The 20,196-nt window shown below is 38.7% G+C and overlaps 1 protein-coding gene across 1 annotated transcript; it reads right to left on the reverse strand.

Moving 5' to 3' along the window:
* Positions 1-2,177: 2,177 nt before the first annotated feature.
* Positions 2,178-19,246, reverse strand: MYSM1 (Myb like, SWIRM and MPN domains 1). Its single transcript, XM_059821678.1, has 20 exons — positions 19,173-19,246; positions 17,441-17,516; positions 17,168-17,238; positions 16,073-16,150; positions 15,912-15,938; positions 15,324-15,402; positions 14,522-14,620; positions 13,141-13,904; positions 11,816-11,946; positions 10,488-10,591; positions 9,456-9,533; positions 8,233-8,321; positions 7,855-7,909; positions 7,720-7,770; positions 6,908-6,982; positions 6,433-6,621; positions 6,054-6,186; positions 3,911-4,016; positions 3,734-3,791; positions 2,178-2,893 (listed from the first exon to the last, which is right to left on the reverse strand). The coding sequence occupies exons 1-20, from the start codon at positions 19,244-19,246 to the stop codon at positions 2,729-2,731; spliced, it is 2,502 nt and encodes an 833-aa protein (XP_059677661.1). The 3' UTR covers positions 2,178-2,728.
* Between the last annotated feature and the right edge of the window lie 950 nt (positions 19,247-20,196).

Consider the following 20,196-nt stretch of genomic DNA (forward strand, 5'->3'; position numbering starts at 1 on the left):
TGTTTGTTTGTTAAGCTGTTGACTCTTCCAGTTTAAATTGTATCATTCTACTTGCTACTCAACCATTGCACATCTCCTGGAGCAACAACCTGGCAAGGCGTAACAGCTGGTCTGCAATAGGTACATGAAAACAAAGCTAGCATAAAGGAATAGCTGTATGGAAAAAAAAAAAAAGAGCTTCCCAATAAAAATATTTAATGCCTTATATGTGTTTGGTAGCAGAACTGGTAGTACTAGTAAAATAGATCTTTATCTTCTTAGAAGCATGCAACTTCCAAACTCTTATTATTAACCACACAGTCAAAATAAATTACGAAAAGTAGGTTAGTTATTTTCTTACCATGGCTCCTGCCAACAAAACTGTTACTTAGCATCACAAATGTGGTGTTTCCAATTCACACACAATATCGTGTGATAATACTGGATCACGATGGTACTAGCAGTTGTATTTCCTCCCACACCACCCTGCTAATGAATTTGCAGAAGATCTGGAGTTGTCATGTGCACAGCAAAGGCTCAATACCGCACCATCTCCTCTTCTCCAGGGTCAAACTGCTTCAAAAGAATATTCTACTCAAAACTTTTCTTATGGAACATCACTGTTAAATCCAATTAATACAACTGTGTTACTTTAACGCGTTTTAATCATTGAACAGAGAGGTGGCCCGCACATTGTTACCACTGCTTGGGTAGTACTGACATCCCTCCTTAAATGGTTGGAAATAGACCATATGTGGACAAAGAACATGATCTACTTTATATTGCTGTTACACAAGGGGTTCAACGTTCTCCTCCTACAAACCAGAACTAATTACAGGTGTTAGTACCTACATTTATACTGAAGCAACCTATGCAAAACTGCAAAGGAATACCTGACGCTACAGACCACTCCACAACTAAGTAGGGGAGGAATGCTTTCTCACCAAGAGTGTAGTGTCAACTAGAAATACAGAAAGCCATGCAGTATTTTTGATTAGGAAATCCCAAAGATGACATTTCAGAATATATGCAGACTGAGTCAACATGCCTCATATAGATGGATACACCAAGTTTGTAAATCATACATACTAGCGGGATCTAAAGCTGCGCACCAGTGGATCTGAACGTAGAAAAGAGCACAGAACATTCACCAGTATTTTAAAGTCCATCACTCTTGAATCTGCATTGGGAGAACCACTGACTATCAAGGGCTCACATGTTCATGTGAGCACCTTCCGCTTCGTAACAGAAAGAGACGTAACTTTTTACAAGGCGTGACAAAGAAGGGATGTTAGCTTCCCATATGGGAGTGCCCTCCTTGGGATGCAACTCTACAATTTTAAAGCTTTGCAAACTCTTTATACAAATGAAAAGCTGAAGTTAAAAATGTAAACATATAAAATCTTAAAGTTCCGTTTACGTTATGTAGAACTAGATATATACACACATACTTTTTTTTAAAAATAATAGAGTCTGTTGTCACCCCTCTAGATATAAACTCAAGGTCTTGCTTGCTTCATGTTTTCAAATATATTTTAGACCTCTCTGAGAAACTTTGCCCAAGATAAATCTGTGTAAATAGTAATAACAGTATACGAGTCAAGTTTTCTCATGCTTTAGAAAGCAGAATTTAAAGCACATTTTTTTCTATAAAGATTCACAGTGATATAGTTCATGAGACATTTCCAAGTTGCAATCAAGAAACTTCTCAATCAAGATCAATCTGTTTATGACTAAGTTATCCGAATATATACTTGTATGAAATTATAACTGAAGAACCGATACAAACCACTATGTTTTCTTATCGAACTGCACCTTATAGAGAAGACTGCATATAAAAGTTGGTGGGGTTTTTTTTTTCTTTAAAAAGACAAATACTTTTCTGCTTGTAGCACTAAGTTTGCCATCAATCAAGAGCTTTTGTTTCCACAGGAAACAGCGGCAATTACAAGTGGACAAACCACAATGATCTGGCAGAACAACATAGTATCTCCCCGTAGAATGGAAGATCAGAAAGATAGCAACCTGTAGTAAGACAGGCGTTACCATTTCCACTGGAAACAAGCACAACTACTAGTGAGAAGTCATGAAAACTTGCCAGCTTTGCCTCTCCAATATAAAAGCAAGATGGCAAAGAACATGCCAAAAAGCTGCTTGATCATAGGGATCGGGGGGGGGGGGGGGGGGGGGGGAAATCAGATTATGTATTAAACCACAACTGAATAAACCTTCAGACTGGATACCAGCAAAGTTTGACATCAGTGAGCTACAGAAATCTCATTTCAGTGAAGTTGTAAGTTTTTCTTTTGTGAATTCATTCAAACTTACAATCTCTAAAGCATTAAGGAAGAAATCCATTCCAGGTTAGATGTCTACCTATAGATAAAAAATAAGAGATGATTCCCAAACTGAAAGACTTGAGAGAGGAGAAACTCTCCTTGAAGATTGAAGCACAGTATTCTTGCCAGGCTGTCCTTCTTCCAAATGGCAGGCTGTTGGTCAATCAATTAATTCTGTGGCACGCGTTTCTTTACAAAATGTTAGTATTAAGCGTTCCTCGGGTAGCCAGGTGACACACATTAGGAGTTTTTCCAAGTATGTTTAAACCGTAACAAGAAGATGACACCGGGTTCTGTAACTGTTACTATTAAAATGGGTAACAATTCTGAAAGAGCTGACGTAATGGGGAGGAGGGGAATAAAATGAAAAAAGAAAAACGAAATTCCGTAATTTTGTTTTGTTAAAGCCATTACATTGGCAATTCATTTGAACGTTCATTCTCGTTTTCTTCGGCATTACTCTTTGTCTCACTCTTGTATGTGGAAAGGAATAAGTTTTCTATCTGAGTCAAGAATTCTTCAGCAATGAGGCAGTTTGTTACCTTGCCCAAAGTCTTCCTCATGCACTCCAAAAGCTAGTCGAAAAAAAAAGGAGATTTTTTTAAAATTGTCATTTTTCCTGAGTTTATTTTTTCCCCTTCTAGCTGAGAAGTATTCCAAAGGGATTTATATTTATTTATTTAGGATTAACACTACAGAAAGTGTTCAACGGTACAATATAAATTTTAGAAAGGAACAGTCCCATAGGAACACATGTGTGATTTAAACCCAATTCTTTAAAACCAATTACCCAGCAGCTAAATTCAAGAGTATTCTGCCAACTCAATTTTAGATTTAAGCTGATGATAAGGAAAGTCATGTTGAGAGGGAAAAAAATAGACATGGGATATTACTGTGTATACATTTTGTGTATCTTTTGCTTTGGGCAGGTTTTCTGAGTTGTTTGTGCAATTCCTGTTACAGCTGTACTTATTTAGAACTCCATGGCAATGACTACACTGACTGGAAAATTAAAGTTCCCACTTCTGCGTGACAAAGACGGCACAGCACTACTTTACTGATCGAACAAAGGACTAGGAAGGCCAAATCTTCTCTCAAAATGCATGCAGTTCTTGACGCTGAAAGCATGCAGCATGCTGAGAAGAGACATGATTAATTTGCCATTCATTCTTCTCCAAACTGCGGTTAAAACTTGGTATCTGCACATAACCACTGGCCTCGACTCTCTCAGATGAGCATCCTCATTTTCATTCTGTTTGCAAGTTAATAAGCTACGCCATAGAAGTCATTTATTGTGGTTAGTTTGCATCTCTGATTTGTAAAAATGTAACTTCAGGTGACTTCTGATGATAGGAAACAGATTTATATTTTAAAAAAACATTTAAAATTAAAAAAGCTAAAAGAAGAAAACTTACTTTCTGCAAACAAGTCAGGTCAGAATCTCTATGAAAGATTTTATCCATGGGGACACTGCTGTGGAAAGAAAAACAGATAGTAGTGCTGTAAAAAGCACACGTCTTTACTGAAACATCAATAATAAACATGCCAACATTCTGAACTGGCTATTCTTTATCATGTAAGGAGACATATACCTGTGGCAGAATCTGTATTTTTCAATTATCCATCTCGTTTTTTCAAATATTAATTCCCACTGAGGTTCCTCCAACATCTGCTGTACTTCAAATTTGTAGGGCAGGCCTGTAATCAATTGGACAGGATTATTCAGTGTTTCTAGTACACTCAACTTTTTTTTTCTTTTTCTTTTTTAGTTTTAGGTGCGATCCCTTCCTTCCCCATAACTGTTCCTAATTTATTACTGCCTGCAGAAGCTTGCAGTCCTGTCACTTGCCAACATTCAGGAGGTTAAAGTAAATGTATGAAGTATTTTGGATTCCCAATTTAATTTTGGTGGGAGTAGGGAACAAACCTGTTCTCCTCCCTGCCCTCACCAATTCCTCATGCCATAAGGAAGCACACAGAAATCTACAACATAACAGAAAAATGGTGAAATAAATTGAGATTTTATAACCTAGAGAGACTGCACCAGTGTAAGTAGTACTAAGATCAACGTGCTTATTAAGTGAATACAAAAGGTTTTGTTTTTCATGTATGTACTGGCTGATGAAGTGGCTGACTATTGTTCTGGATTTTCAGAGGAATTTTGTTCCTAAAGGAAGAAATTCTTCTAGTTTATTGCAGGTGGGGGTAAGAGGAATTTAGAAAGTATTCTAAAGGAACACCAGAAAATTACTTGCAGAACATAATTCAGTTACCAAAACTCAGGGAGGAAAAAAAAAAAAAAAAAAGACTGTAAATTTCAGTAAGTCATTAAAAAAATAAAAAAGCCTTTCCAAGATTGTAAGAATTTAATGAGATGAACCACGTGCTTCCCCACTAGACCTCAGAGTAAGCGAAAAGAAAGCAATAAATACAACTTGCTATTTGAACACATCTCAAACGTGGAAAGTGTTCAGTGCAGAACCTATTTCCAAGAGTAAGAACTGATCTACAGAAATATTTATGGCTCATATGAAATACTAATTTTTGTTCATTTGCTCAGTACTGTAGCGCTACTGCCACAGTATAAAACTTTTCTGAAGAGCTAGAGGAGATACCATTTCGTAAAAAGTTGATTTCAGGAGATAAACATAAATACGAAGTCCTCTCAGACAGAAAACGTACGTGACCAAGAAATGGCTACTTCTAAGGGCAGATAAAGTCTCTAAGTATTTTAACTCCGCACTACAGTCGGAAAGGAGGATAAAATTATGGTACTCTCAGTATGGTAAACAGGAATTATTGCACAGATGTGGCCACCACTTTGCTTCCCCTTGGACTATGAAGCAAGTCCGCAGGCAGATGGTCTCCCTTGCTTACTTCCACAGGAAAAAACAGCGGGGGGACTGTCGGGTCACATGGCCGCCGCTATTGCCTTGCCAAGAAAATTGGAAACCTCGGAGTTTGGATGCAAAACCAGGGAGAGGGAGGAGGAGAGAGAGAAGGCAGCTACCGTAACTCACGCTATCATGGGAATTTTCCTCAAATTAATGTCAGGGAACGAGCAGAAGATGTGCTCATCACTTGAAATACCACAAATTTTATATGGTATGTTTTTAACTATTCAAGAAAGGAAAACATCCCGTTTTCATGAAATGCCAATGACATTTTTAATCAAGAATTTGTTCTCTTAGGTTGGGATCCATGCCAGCACAGCATTTCATCTTTCATATCTTGTCTTTTCCTGGACAGCTGGCGAGTTTGATCCTTTGACCTTCTGAACGCCAAGTTACTCAAACAAGGATTTTTGGCCGCTATAGCAGCCAATTCTTTGCTGGTATACTTCTGTTTCCTCAATCAGAGGATCCGTTCAGAATTTTGTAACGCAGCAAAGTATAAGTAATACATGCGAAGCAGCTTCCCAGCTATTCATATGGATACTGTATGTAAGAAACAGTGACCCATGTCCCAACCCTTTAATTTCTTTCATGGATTCTGGGAAATACTAATACAAAAAACCGATCTTCTATCTATTTATACCTGTATATTCTTGTCATGACAGCAGGGACTACTTGCAGGATTACTCTTTAAGTGAAATTCCTCGTTTTGTACAGCACAAGTTACTAACATAAATATATAAATACCTATTTCTCAAGTTCAAGAACAGACAACATTCTTCCCCTTAGTATCCAAAAGGAAAAGAAAAATTAAGACAATGGATAAAATATCAGTACTTACGGTAGGAACCATCAGAACTGATCTCATCGCTAATTACTAGACAAGTAATCTGAGAATATGGAAGAGGATTATTTCGGTTGTAAGGACTTATAATCATTCCAATGAACATGGCACCACCTCTGGAGAAGTAACTCTAAAAAAAAATCAAAAACAGACACAAAAAAACACATAGAAGGAATACAGCCTTTTTCACAACAGCATTCTGAAATTAAACAAATAGAATTTATGTCAATTTATGAATAAACTTATTTTAAGATGCCTTAGAGCAATAATGTGTATTAACATTGTAAATACCAGGGAGGCTTTAGGGTCATTGAGGGTTTGGTTTTTTGTTTTTTTTTGCTATTTCTTTATTTTTAACATACAGACCAGCAAGTACCTGGTATTTAGCTTGAGTGTCAATATCTCGTATTGAGGGGTTGGGGTCAAAGGCCGGGTGGGAATGGTACCATCCAATAACGCTGTATCCTCTGGCAGCCAGCGTTTCCGAGGCCTGCGTTTGAGATACCGGATCCATCTCGCACTGCAGTCCTGTACTGAGACTATTGCACGGCTCTGCTGCACAAACCTGTTAAAAAAGTCTCCAGATGGATAAATGCAAGAAATCGCCATCAGTTAAATAAAATTTAAAGAATTTTAAGAGTCATATATCAGATCTGCCTCATGATTGAGCTGACAGGCCAACACTTGAACATAAGCATAACTCTAACATTTCTAGACTACAGTAAATAACTTCGACTTAAATATATTTAAGTAGTTTCCCTTCAGAAATAACATTTACATCTATTTGAATTACATATATTATCATAACAGTTTTAATATTTTAGAGAAAATGTAAAGAGACAAACACTTACTTCTACAATTTTATCAGCTTCAGAGTATCTTCCACCTAGCAGCCCTATTACTTCTGCCATAGACACATGGGAGTGCTAAAATGATATTAAACAATTATTAAAGTTCAAGTTGTTTAATTTCTCCTAGTTTTGATTTGCACACAACAGAATACATTGGCTTCACAGCTACAAGTCCATAACTTCTCAATGACATTTAGAAGGGAAACTTAGGACAGCTAATGATTCTGAAACACCCAGTGCTTCATTTAAAGCAAATTGAAAATGTTACGTTTGCTTATTATACACACGCATGTATACAGTGCATTTGTATAACGCTTTCGCACATGCTAGCTTCAAAAACTGAAGCCTGTGCAATGCACCGCAGTGCTGAACAACTGCACCTATTTTGGTACAATCTGCTGCTATTAAAAACCCACACATTGCTTTATAAACACAAAATCAACTCCGAGACTAGCAGAAAAGGAACCTGCAAGATTTCAAAATGGCAGTCTATTTTAGAAAGTAGCTTTAAGCAAATTATATTTAACATATGATGGAGAGTAGTAAGTAGTAATGCTCTTATTAGTGTACAACCCATTTACCTTCTGGAAAAACTAAGCACAATATAAAAATAAAAAAACCCAAAACCAAACATTCCTCTTTAGGGGCTTTATTTAATACTAGATTCCCACTTCTAGGTCTGAATGGAAAGAAGTTAACATACGAAGATTGATAAATACAGTACTTATGTTGCCCATTAAAAAAACAAACCCAAACAAAAAACCCACAAGATAGACATCATAGCTTTATGAAAGATAAAACTTAATCCTCACCAAATCCATTATTAAAAGTGCTTCAGAAGACACTTTCACCTGAAAAGGTTCCTGAAATGATAAATGCGATAATGAGTATAAGAAAAGTAACCTAAGCAATAAAGCATTCTTGATTATTCACTCATAGGGACATACCTGTTTTTCTTCAGTGAATAAACAGCACGGTACCAGCTGAAAGGGATCAAAGGAACTATAAAATGAAAGAAAATTTCTCTAAAGATGTAGGACAGTCAGGAAACTTTTCAAGCTTCCTACTGTCTCCTTGGCAGAGGAGGAATAACCTTGATTTCTTTACTGGATTTTCTCATCCCACACTAGGATGACTTCCCCCAAATACAGAAACTTCACTACCCGCACTCATGAATTTCAATACAAAGCATTTGAAATGCATCCATGTTATTTCAGACCGTAATACCTAATAATGATTTGCAGCCTTCCAGCCTGACACCACCCAAGACATTTGTTTCATTTCTAGAAGATCTATGTTTCAACATGATGTACATCAAATAATACCTTTTTATTTGTCTTGAACCTTTAGAAGATTTTGCAGGTTTCAGTTTTTCTTCCTCTCTTCTTCTTGCTAATTCTTCAGCAGACAGATGCTAAAAAAAAAATTAAAAACCATGAAAATCTGTCTTCATGTCTTAAGTGCTCTTTTGGTAGTGATTCCAAAACCAGCCCTGAATAAATTCTTGACATCAGTGTCCTCTTGATATGCTATCAATTTTTGTGTGTTACAGGACTATTCAAGATAGAAGGCAATAGCCCGAGCAGAATTAAGCAGTGTGAAAGCAATGACAATCAGGGATCTAGTCCACAAGAGGGGCTGATGAGAGAATTCTTATATTCCCCACGTTAATCAAATTCAGTGAAATCACAGCCCATGTCACAAACCGCACATAAATGGAAGTGTGGTAACTAAGGAGAAAAATCTGCCATGACAACCTGTGGCCAAAATTCATCGTGACACCTCTTTAGGGATGACTGTTTCCAACCTTTATTTCCATCCAAATATGTATTTTGCAGAAAGTGTTAGAATTATTAACCACAGTTACTCAGAAACAGGTATGGCATTAGAACATTATGGAAATAATTATTACGGATACTCATTACTGAAAGTTGCAAATTTAAGTTGTTTTCTATACAAGAAAACCAGGATTTTTACAGTTCTTCACTTTTTGTATAATTTGAAATTGTAGATATGGACAAGTGGATATTTTCTTTCCAAGTCTTCTATAAAATACTTAAACTCATATGAATTTTTCTAAGCACTTCATAAACCACAGTATTTCTGGGGATATTGCTAGTAGCAGAATTAATATTAGAACTCCTATCACCTGCATGATAAGCACAAAGAAAGCATATAGGACTGAAAAAATAAAATTTAAATCTTATTCTCCTATCCCCTACTGTTAGCTTTAGTAAGGCAGTTAACTGAAAACAAAGGCTCATGAAATCCCCTACAAGACAAGGCAAAGAGCTTTACAGGCATAAAGCAGCGTAAGGCCATACATGCTCACGACATGAACACCTTTGTAAACACTAAAGCACAGCTGTATTTATCAGCAGCCTAAAGATGTAACAGCTGCTACATTATTTTCAAATTATTGCTTCTACAAAGAGAGGTTAAGTACCTATTACACAACTGTTTCCCTTGTATATTTGATGCACCACCACCTGCTAGCAATTAGCAAGAATTAATTCTCTAAGGAAAGTTTAAAACACAGAAGGGTTACCTCAAATGTCTGTCCTTCCAAATCCTTTGCGTCACACCAGTTTCCCCAAGGGTCTCGCACTCGCCGTCTTCTTGTACGCTGCAGCAAGCAAATTGACATGAGTCAAGGATAATTCTCCTGAAAAAACTGCATTTACTTCATTTAGTCAGCCATAAGAACATTGTCCAAAAGGTTACGGCCGCATGAATGTTACTAACACTACGATGTATTTCCAGAAAAGAAAGAACATCCTGGGGTTTTGTAGAATTAACTAGTTCACAGTCTGTCATGAAACATCATCAGTGAAGTTTTCTGTTTTTAAGGCTGTAAAGCGTAACACCTGGTTGATGCTCCATGGATCATCAACATCTGACAGCAACAGTGCATTATTAGCTATCGCTGAATTATAGCTCAGACAATAGAAAAAGCTATAAAACCGGTATGTTTACATCTAGTGTATGCTACAGTTCTTTATATTTCAATTCATTTTTTTTAGTGGGATTGATTTAGTTTTCCTCTCATCAACTGATTTATTTTGCTATGAAGTACTTAAAAAATGCTACATTCAATGTGAATATGAAAATTAAATCTGGCAAGCCTTGGTAATTCATGTAGTTATAAATGAGTTACTACTAATTGTGTGCATAAGGCTCTCAGTAAGTCATATCATATACCTAGTATACTTAACAGTTAAAATGCAAGCAACTTAATCACATGCTACCAACATACTCCACTATTTTCTGGCTAATTCAGGCTAATAAATTATGGAGAGGTGGGTAGGAAGGGGGTGGGGCTGCAGGGAAAAGACTGAAACACAATCCTAGTTAAGTACCTGAACAGATATCAAATGTGTAAGATAGCAGAAGTTAGGGCAGACACCTGCCAGATAGCAGAACTTAGACTGACACTCGAATTACAGGGCTTTCTAATGAAACTGCAAACTGAACAAGAGGAGAAATTTCCTGAGATGCCCTAGCTTGAAAATGAAGATTGAAAAGACCTTCTCCACGCTGAATGTTTTTTGCTGCCCGCACCTCCCTCACAAAAACATACCATGGACTGCAAGCGCTGAGCAAGCTGGTATGCTTCCACTGTGTCTTTGCCTTCTTTGGACCGTGTTTTATCAGCTGGTTGGGGTCGGTTATAGACAGCCTGTTCTACAGGATACAGAAGAGAGATACACTGTACTTCAGTAAAGTATGAGGCAACTTATTTCTGGTACAGAGCCAAGAATGACACGGATAAGCAGTTACGACAAATACCGTAAAGAAAAGAGCAACAACAAAAACAACCCACAATGAAAAGACATCTCTCGAAGTTCCTATTACTGACTGACTATAGCCCTCTCCCACTACCACAGCATTTTTAAGACAGGAAAACCTCCTTCCTTCTTGTTAATTTATTTCAGACAAAATTTATCTGCAGGCCATTCCTCATCTCCTAGGTGACCGTCATTCAGTGTTGGACCAAACTCAATCCAGAAACTCTGAAAAACCATTAAGTTATATGTGCATATGTACTTTTAACATGTCACCTAATTTTAACATTTGAATCTTGTAAAAACTAGCCCTGAGGATGAACACATAAACCAGACCTGAGGATGAAAAGACTGTTTTTTATTTAGGAAATGGTTATAATTCAGTATGGGAAAAGAAACAATAACATGAATTCTGTCTTATGCAGAGGGAGGGCAGAATTTCAGATACAGCAGGTTATCAGGGAAAAAACCCAACACAGGACACACAGAAAAGCACAAAACAAAAAAACTACCCCACCAGCTGGTGTGCAGTAAACATAAGAGAGAGGGAAGAAAAAAAAAAGAAAAAAAAAAAGAAGAAAAGGGACAAAAGAAAAAGGTCTTTTGTGTAAAAATCCGTAAGCCTGTAAGCAGGTTACAAACTCCTCTAGATTTTCAAGGGTCAAGAGAGACAATCTGCTCAGAACGTCCTTCCTAGTAAGGATTAACGTGCACCTTTCTCTGCGAGCAGCGTACCCTAACATTAAGTAGTCCTTCAGCATTAATACCAAAATAGGCTACAGCCATATAGGTTGGAACATGACTGTACTAAACACATCCAAACAAATATTCTCTTCTACAGAACTTAAATGTAACAACAGTTACTATTTAAGACATTAAGAGTACAGAGAAGTTGGAAGATTATCCACATGGATGCTTGATTCCAATTAAGTGCAGTCATCCACACTTCAATGAAGTGAACTTACGACTTTTCTTTTAAAGACAGATCTACAAACCTTAATGTTCACCCTTCACATGAAAATAATCATTTTAATAAAAAAAGCTGACAGTCAACAACAGACGCGTTCAGCATGTACTGATTAGAATTTAAGTTCTGAATTGATTCCAATAAAAATATCTTTACCACAGCCAAAGTTAATTGCTCCTATTAATTCCAAGTATGTGTGGATCCGTCCAATGCAGTTAACATCACCGCAGTTCTTAAGGCCTGGACGTACTGAAGTCTTATTCAGGTATCTGGGTTTACACCTCTCCCTAAAATAAAGTATAGCACATTGTCAAATAGTAAAACAAATCATGGCGGAAGGAAGGAATTGTGTGACAAGCTGATGTTAAGATGAGCCACTGAAGTGTTTTTTTTCCCTCCGCGATGCACACACTAGGCACCACTACGCAGGGCAATCACAGCAAGAATATAAACTTCACAAAACACGTACAATTTATTTCAGGGTTATTCATACCCATTCATACTTATGCAGAGTGAAACTTTTGCTCCATGTGTTAAAACAAAGTCTTCAACACAACTGGTGCCAGGAAGCAATGAATTACTCAGAAGTACTACGACGCTGTTAAACTGATATAAGAAGTCTGCATTAGATTAGTCTAAATAGCTCATATAACCATAGGCTTCCTTGGTGTAATAAATAAGCCTGTTTTCACTCTCCATGCACTTATGACTTGCTTTTAAACTGATACTGAATCATTTCAGTTGAACGCTTCTCTGGTACGGAATTTTAGAGCTTTTTTGCAACTAGAATAAGCGATCAATAGCCAAGACAACTGAATGAAAACAGAGTTAAACTCAGCAATTCTTTCTACTTAAAAGCAAGCTAACAAACACAGCAAGCATACAAAACAAAACTGTTAACAGAACAGACTGTACTTTGAGCCTCCTACCGCAAATCACTAAAGTTCCTTAAACTGATTCTTTGGAGATGGAATATAAAATATTAAGGTGATCCTTAATTTCAAGTATTTTTTTGGTCAACTTTATTTGCTCTAGCACAGACTATTTCTTCCAGCTGCCCTTCTGTAGAGGCACTACTACAATGCCACACACCTCATGATGGAATTAATTTAATCAGTTATGTTGAGGAACCATTTCTTAAAACCATATATGCATTCTTATATATAGGATGACAAAAATTGGAAGAAAATAATGTAACCAAAATGGGTGCAGCTTGTTCTAATATAGGACACTCATTTTCATAATGCTTCAAATATTTTCATTGCTTAGCTTCCAGAATGGCAGAAAAAAACCTGGGAAGATGCAAAAGAAGCATTAATAATCAGTGCTCTTCAGTGGCAATCTTTACAATACTACCATAAAATTAATTTTACTCTTTTCAGAAGTAAGCTATTAGTGGTAAGCAGTGGTTTAACTACAACAAAGCAGGACATGAGTCATCTTAATCACTTATTTCAGTAAAGGAAATTCATACATCTTACCACTGATCCAAAATATAATTCCTAATTTTCAAATAACGCTCTGGTGTTTTGGCCTGGCGCCCTTCAAAAAATTCAGGAATAGCTTGCTTTTCTTCTTCCAGAATGATGCTTCTGTCAACCTCCACTTCTTGATCAGGTGGCTTAAGCTCCTCTGCTTCTTCTTGATGATCTTCATCCACTTGGCAGGGAGAAGGAAAAAGCAATCCATTATCAGCCAGATCTCTCTGTTCCTCATTAAGCTCCTGATCCGTTACTTGTCTAGTACCACGAGATGTTACTAGTCTGCCTGGTTCAGCTTTCTCAATAAAATTATTGTATTGCTGGTAGTCTAAGTGCACAGATTTATCACCGTTCAGGTGCTGAGAACATGTTGCTGCAACCCCTGGAAATACCAATGCATCCACTGTATCTTGCTTGGTATGTTGAGGATCTTCTTTAGGTAAAGAAATCGCAGAACTGTGTCCAACAGATGAAAGAACATGTTCCATTCCTTTCGTTTCTTCAGCTGGACTTTTTGAAATAACAGATAATTCAGATTTCCCAGTTTCTTGCTGGCAGGTAGGAGAAAGTAGTTCATCCATGTCATCAGTTATGTCTACTTCTTCATCATCTGACAGCTTTTCAATTTTCACTGCATTCAGATTGGGGTCTGCACGGCCTCTCAAGTTTCCAGATGACCATGCTTCTACGCTTATCCCATCTGCAATGGGAAGACTGCTCCCACACTGACTTTGCACTTCTTTTTCAGAATCACCATTTTTTGCCTTTGGAAAATATAAAATACTTTTAGGAGGGAAAAATAAAACAATCCACTCTGCCTCCCAAATAGTCAGAACTATTTTACTTGAACAGCCAACATTCAGAAGTGTTTCTTCCTCATCTTACCCTTTTAATACACTTTAATCCATTGTAATTTACTTTTACACAGCATTATAGGTATACTTCTAGCCCAAGTGTAAATTAACATGTATTTCCATCAAGAAAAAAAAACACTAGATAGTAATAATTTCTTCTTAAATGCTCCCAAAGTCTCAAATGAGGCTAAAGCTAAAACTACAACACACAGCAGAAACAGCTGTAGAGGGGAAAACAAGTATTTTCAGAATAACAACCAACAGTATAAGGGACTACAATTATACTACATCTATTGTTTAGTTACACCAGCAATAAAAATACTGAAGTCATTCTAGGAATTTGACATCAGGTCTGACTTCATATTTAAATCTGCAAATAAGCATATTCCACTTTTCTAAGTACGGGAATAAATAGAGCACGTACTTTAACAGCAGTACCCTGAAAAGACAGATTAAAATCAAGCTCCATGTACAACAGCATACTTGGCAAACAGCCTTTTTGCTAACTACGGAAATACTCCATTTACCTTGTTCTTAAAATACTGCCGAGCATAGCTCTTTACTTGTAGAACAGTACGACTTCCAATCAACTTGGCGATTTTTGTCCACCGGCGGCCAAATTTCACCTAGTACAACAAAGCACATTTAAGTTACCCAAACTCTAACATTCCAGGCGCTGCACTTTATGGGCCAAAAGAGTTAAAAAACTCCATTATTCATTACAAATGCACAAACAGTACAGCAAACCTATGGTAAAGAACCTCATTACTCATAGTCTACCAAGAAGAAAACTGCATCCAACAGTTAGTTATTGATATTCTTCTTAACTACAGGATCTTCTTCAGCCAATTCATGCACGCTGTAAATTATGCTGCCTACTAAGCCACGGAATCCTACTGAACCAAATTTGTACTTGGCAAAGCAAACCTTACTACATTCAGCATTGTACAATCATATAACCTCTGAAGACCTTACAATAGTAGTTAAAGGATTTCACTTTATTAGCTGATTTGTCTTAAGCACACGCTATACCTCCTGTAGTTAACTACAGCATTATGATTGTACAATTCATGAAGCCGTATATTTGAGATATTTTGTGATCAGCCGCACATGAACAAAATCTGGTAAACAAAGCCATTTTGGGGATTCATCAGTATAAATCTGATTTATCATTACACTCTTAGTAGATGGCAATTATTTTTAACACATTAGAAGTACAAAAGCAGAAGCAGATAAATATAACATGCTTATTTATATTAATTATCATTTTGTTATTTAAGATAAACAAATTACTTCTACTCAAAATATGACATATATAAACAAACACACCAGTCCTTGTTTGAACAGTTCTTTTTCTTCCGATGTCCACTTTAATGGGTAGCTAGCTGATTTTGTAGGTGATCGCACCCTAGGCCAACAGGAAACAGAAGTCAGTGCTTTCTTAAAAATATATATTCTCAAATCCCAGTAACTGAAGGCAATTTCTGACAGGAGGACTACTCCCCACCTTCTGTAAAACTCAAGGTATTGTTTTAAATGTGAATGCAGCTGATAAATAAAACGTCAAGAATCATGTCAGCTTCTCCATCACAAAGGAAGATTCAAAGCAACACAACATTCGTCAGTAACTAATGGTACAGAAATACATAGAAAAGTTCAGGCAAGAAAGCCAACTAGAATTAACAAGGGGTTCTGTTTCATAAGGACCACTGTGCTGCAAAACCCAAACAAGTTTACTACAGGCCTATTATTACACACAACAATATTTCTTTGCATTGAAAGGTCTCTTAAATAATTTTGTACAGCCAAACAAAAGGAACTAAGGAACCGTAACTTTTTTTTAAATAGCGTCCAATAACTTAACAAAAATTAGACGCAACACTTATAAATGCAACTCAATCATTAAAATGTACGTACATGACTTTTCCAGTTTTCTTATGTGGGCTGCAAATAAAAAACAAAGTGAAAGTAAAAATTAATAATTGTAACGCTGTTGCAGATCTCAGCAAATAACCTTATTTTGGAAGGACTTTTCATTTTTTCTCATCTAACTGAGAATTTTTCCCAGAACAGCTTACCTTTTCGTAGATCTTTTCTCCACTTCCTTTTGATTGAGCCATATTTTTTCAGGAAGTGATTTATTTGATAAATAATATCTGAAATAGTTACTAAGTAAGTTTTCAAAGCATCTGAGATATTTGTATACATGAGAATTCTAATAATCATATAAATTATACTGGTTCATAATTATTCAATTGTAGAAGCAAATACTGCACTGCTTTCAAAACTGAAATACAGTTTCACACACTCCTCCTAGTTTAATGCATAAGGAAGCAACATTTGACTTCTGAATCCCCACGCTCGCTTTACTTGCAGCAGACTAGGTATCCCGTTTCTACAACAGCATTTTTCTTTTTTGACTTAAAAAACATACTAAAGGAATTTTCATGGTACTGATACCTTATCTATATTCAAGTTAAGCCTCAGTAATTCATTCTATTAGGAAAACTTTAATTTAATTAATTGAAGTTAATTACTACACTCAATTACAAAAAGAACATGAAAATAAATTAGCCTATGATTACTATTGCTATAACCCACCTAGTCTGTGAGGTCAGCTTATGCCAGAAATGCTACTACTGGTAAGACTATTTAAGCCAACACTGCTTAAAAAAAAAAAAAAAAGGAGAAAAAAAAAGCAGCAGCTGTTCCTTCCCATTTCATTTTGCATGAAGGATGAACGCAGCCAGACAAAAATCAGACAGTAAACCAGTCCAAGCGAAGAACAATTCAGCAAAAAGAACTAGCTATTTTTAGCCAGATCAGCTGTTTGATCAGGTTCACTATGAAGCCACACAAATGGCTGCATCAGCACAATGCTGGAGGTGGCACTGAACAAGCAACTGAAGTGGGGAGGAATATTGCTATTTTTGGTGCCAGTGCCAGCTTAAATCTGACAAGCTTTGGAGTAATTTTCTGGAGAAACAGAAGCATCAGAGGAAGCTGCAGGTAGCTAGATGATTAATTCAGGGTCCTCCTTGATTTCTGGAATCTACCTACAAGATGACAGTGCTTCAGTTACCTTAACAAGAAAAGATTTGTCGAGTTCCTTTGGAAACAGGAAGTTTTCTGTTGTAATACAGGAAAACATACAACAAACAGCAAAAGGATACTCTTCTTCCAGCAACATTTTCTCAATGACAGCCCTGTTTTCTTCACTAATGCTGCTGTCCAACGTCCATGGCTGCAAACAATACAAATATGTTTTAGTATTTGAATTCTGTCATGCTGTTACTTGAGTGTCAAGAATATATAATAGTTTCTAAAAGTAAACAAAAAGCACCGATTAAAAACCTAAAAGAACATGTACATGGAGGGAAGAGAATGGAGAAAACAGAAGTTCCGATAACCTTCCTAGAAGTACCATTCATTTAAAAGATACTTACAAGACTGTTATCAGTTCTCCAAGATGAATCAAGATAGTGATCCTGCAGCAAGCTTGAAGCTGTGTTTTCATGATCTCTGAAAAAGATTCCAGTGTTCAAAACAATGCAGACATATTCAAACAAAATAAATGCTGTCAAAGTTAAAATAATGGTGTCGTAAGTAACAAAAACATTAACAGAAGATAACAGAATTAGATACTAAAACTAAAATAATATATTGCAGACTACTATATGCTACTCTCTTATAATATTCCATTAGACATAGCATAAATCGCCCTCAGTAAGTCATCTTTCTCAGTAATCTCAGTAGCAACTCCTGACCTAGCTCATTGCAGACCGCATGTGATACCAGTCAAACCCCGAACAGTAAAAATTCTCTCCCAAAGCAGGAGGGACCATGTAAAATATACACAAATGAAAGAAACTAGAATTTTATGGACAAATAAAGAACTATATTTTTAATATTTAAAGGGTTATTGAGTTGTATTATCTCCACTTAACATTTCTCCACCTTTCCCTAAATAAGGTAAAAACATGCCCTTATAATGAAAAATGTGTTTCCCTCCTGAGGAAAGCTCATACCTACACGAGGTTTAATAGAATCCTGTCATACAGAATTGTCAGTCATCTTATGGACTTCATCCAGTTTATGCTTGATCTTTTCTGTAAATAACTACTTACTACTTTTAGAAATCTGTCACTGATTAACACCATTGATCAACTTTCTTCTATTTTAATGCAGCATAAAATCTCCTCAGTAATATATGCAATTTTTTTGTCATTCTTTAGTCTTCAGAAAAGTCTGAATGTTCTGAAAGTAATTAGCCCTATATCCCTTGCAATGCTACTAAAATTAAATTCACCTACTATTCCAAACTGCTTTGTGCCAGCAATTCAAACATCTCTTTATAGGTAAGAGTAAATCTTGTGTACAACCAGAAACCAATATAAGTCCTGCTTCTTTTGGAGCATATCAAGAAATGGGTCAGATCAACAGTCCCCTTTGCCCAGTATTCCATCTCCAACAGTGGCAACAGCAGAGGCTACTCTAGGGCAGCACGGGAGGTCAGCCACTGTCTCTGACAACCCTCTCATACTTTTCCAGTACCTGCAACTGCTAGATTTGTAGTGTTAGAATTGCTGCCCGTTCACTTCAGCATCTGTTTACAGATCCCTTACCGTGAATTTGTTGAATCAGTTTTCTGACCCTTCCTACGTTCAGTTTTCTGAGCCTGTCTGCCTCCGCAAGTCCACCACCAGTTATGCAACGCAGCACCTTCTGTCTATGCATTTTAAAGGAGCCTCCCAGCAGTCGCACCACCAAGTGCCCCTAGTTCACGTCCTGTTGGAGCCGATGACAGCAGTTCTGCATTCACCTCACTTTAATGATTTCATAGCCGCCGTTCTCGGTGCCCTGCCCGATGGTGTTCAACACCGGCGCTTCCCCCCGCCACGGGCCCTCAATGAGACTCCAAGGTCTCTCCCCTGAGGCGCCCGGTGGCGGGAAGCACCGGCGGCGGCCGGGGCCCCGGGCGAGCGCGGCCCTGCGCGGGCAGCCCCCTCAGCAAGCGGCAACGCGGGGGCGGCACCGCGCGGGGTTCCGGGGCCGCTCTCCCCCTCGCCGCCCCCTCACGCAAACCCCGGCCGCCGCGGCCACACAAACCCTGCCCGCCGGGGGAACGCGCTCCCCGGAGCGGCAGAGCTGCCAGTCCGCAGTACGGCCCTCACTCACCCCGGCGCCGCCTCTCCGGGCACCGCCGCCGGGTCCCCTTCGATGTCCACCTCCAGGTCCTCCGCCGCCGCCATGACACCGGCCCTGCCGATCTCGCGAGAAAGGGCGGGAGCACCGCCCCGGTGACTGGGCATGCGCGGAGGGCAGCGCGTGCGCAGCAGCCCTCGGTGGCGCAGCGCCCTGAGGAGAAGCCGGGGCGGAGGCGGAGAGATGGCGCTGGGGTAGGCGGGGCGCGCAGGGGGCAGCTGAGGGCGAGCCGGGCGCTGAGGGCCGGCGTTCAGGCTGCGAGCGGAGGGGAAAGGGGAGAGTGTCAGGCAGGGATGGGAGGGTGTCAGGCAGGGATGGGAGAGCGCGGGGGCTGAGGGGGAAGCGCCAGCGTGAGGGGGAAGAGCGGGCCGCGGCAGAGGGAGGCTGGAGCCCGCCCAGGCCGCGCGCCCCGGCGCCTGCTGCTCCTCCGGGCTGCCCCGCTCGCTGTGGGGTGGGAGTGCTCCGGGGGGAAGCCGTGCCTCAGGGCCGCGGGGTGGACGGAAACCCGCCTGGCGGTTCGCTTTTCCTCGCTTGCGGCTCTGAAGCAGGCCGGGCGAGCGGCGGTTTGCGAGCTGCCCGGGGTGAACCCAGGCCCGTTGAAGCCTGATGCGCTGACGGAAGAGGGACGCTATTTCTGTGCATCCTGCTGCAGGTGTCGGGTTTTTGCTAGCCTCTGTCTGCGTACTTCCAAGCATGCGGTCATGTCTTTTCATTCATCTAGAAAATAACAGCAGCAGCGTGTTGTGTGGGTTGCGTTGTAACATGGCTATGAAAGTCACAGTTTATTCCCATACGTTCTTAAATCCGTGTTTCATTTCACAAGAAGTATTTGTCCCTTCACGGTAATTGGGCATCTAATCATATACTGAAGGGAAGTGTGAAGAATCGTGAGGGTTGATTGTCATTATATAGAAAATGACCACAGAGAACCTTCCATCGACTCAAGAAAATGTATTGTCATCCCTTAAAACAGAAACAAATATTTTGAACCAATAAA

The sequence above is a fragment of the Gavia stellata genome, chromosome 10 (genome assembly GCF_030936135.1).
Source record: "Gavia stellata isolate bGavSte3 chromosome 10, bGavSte3.hap2, whole genome shotgun sequence".
Taxonomy (NCBI): Eukaryota; Metazoa; Chordata; class Aves; order Gaviiformes; family Gaviidae; genus Gavia; species Gavia stellata.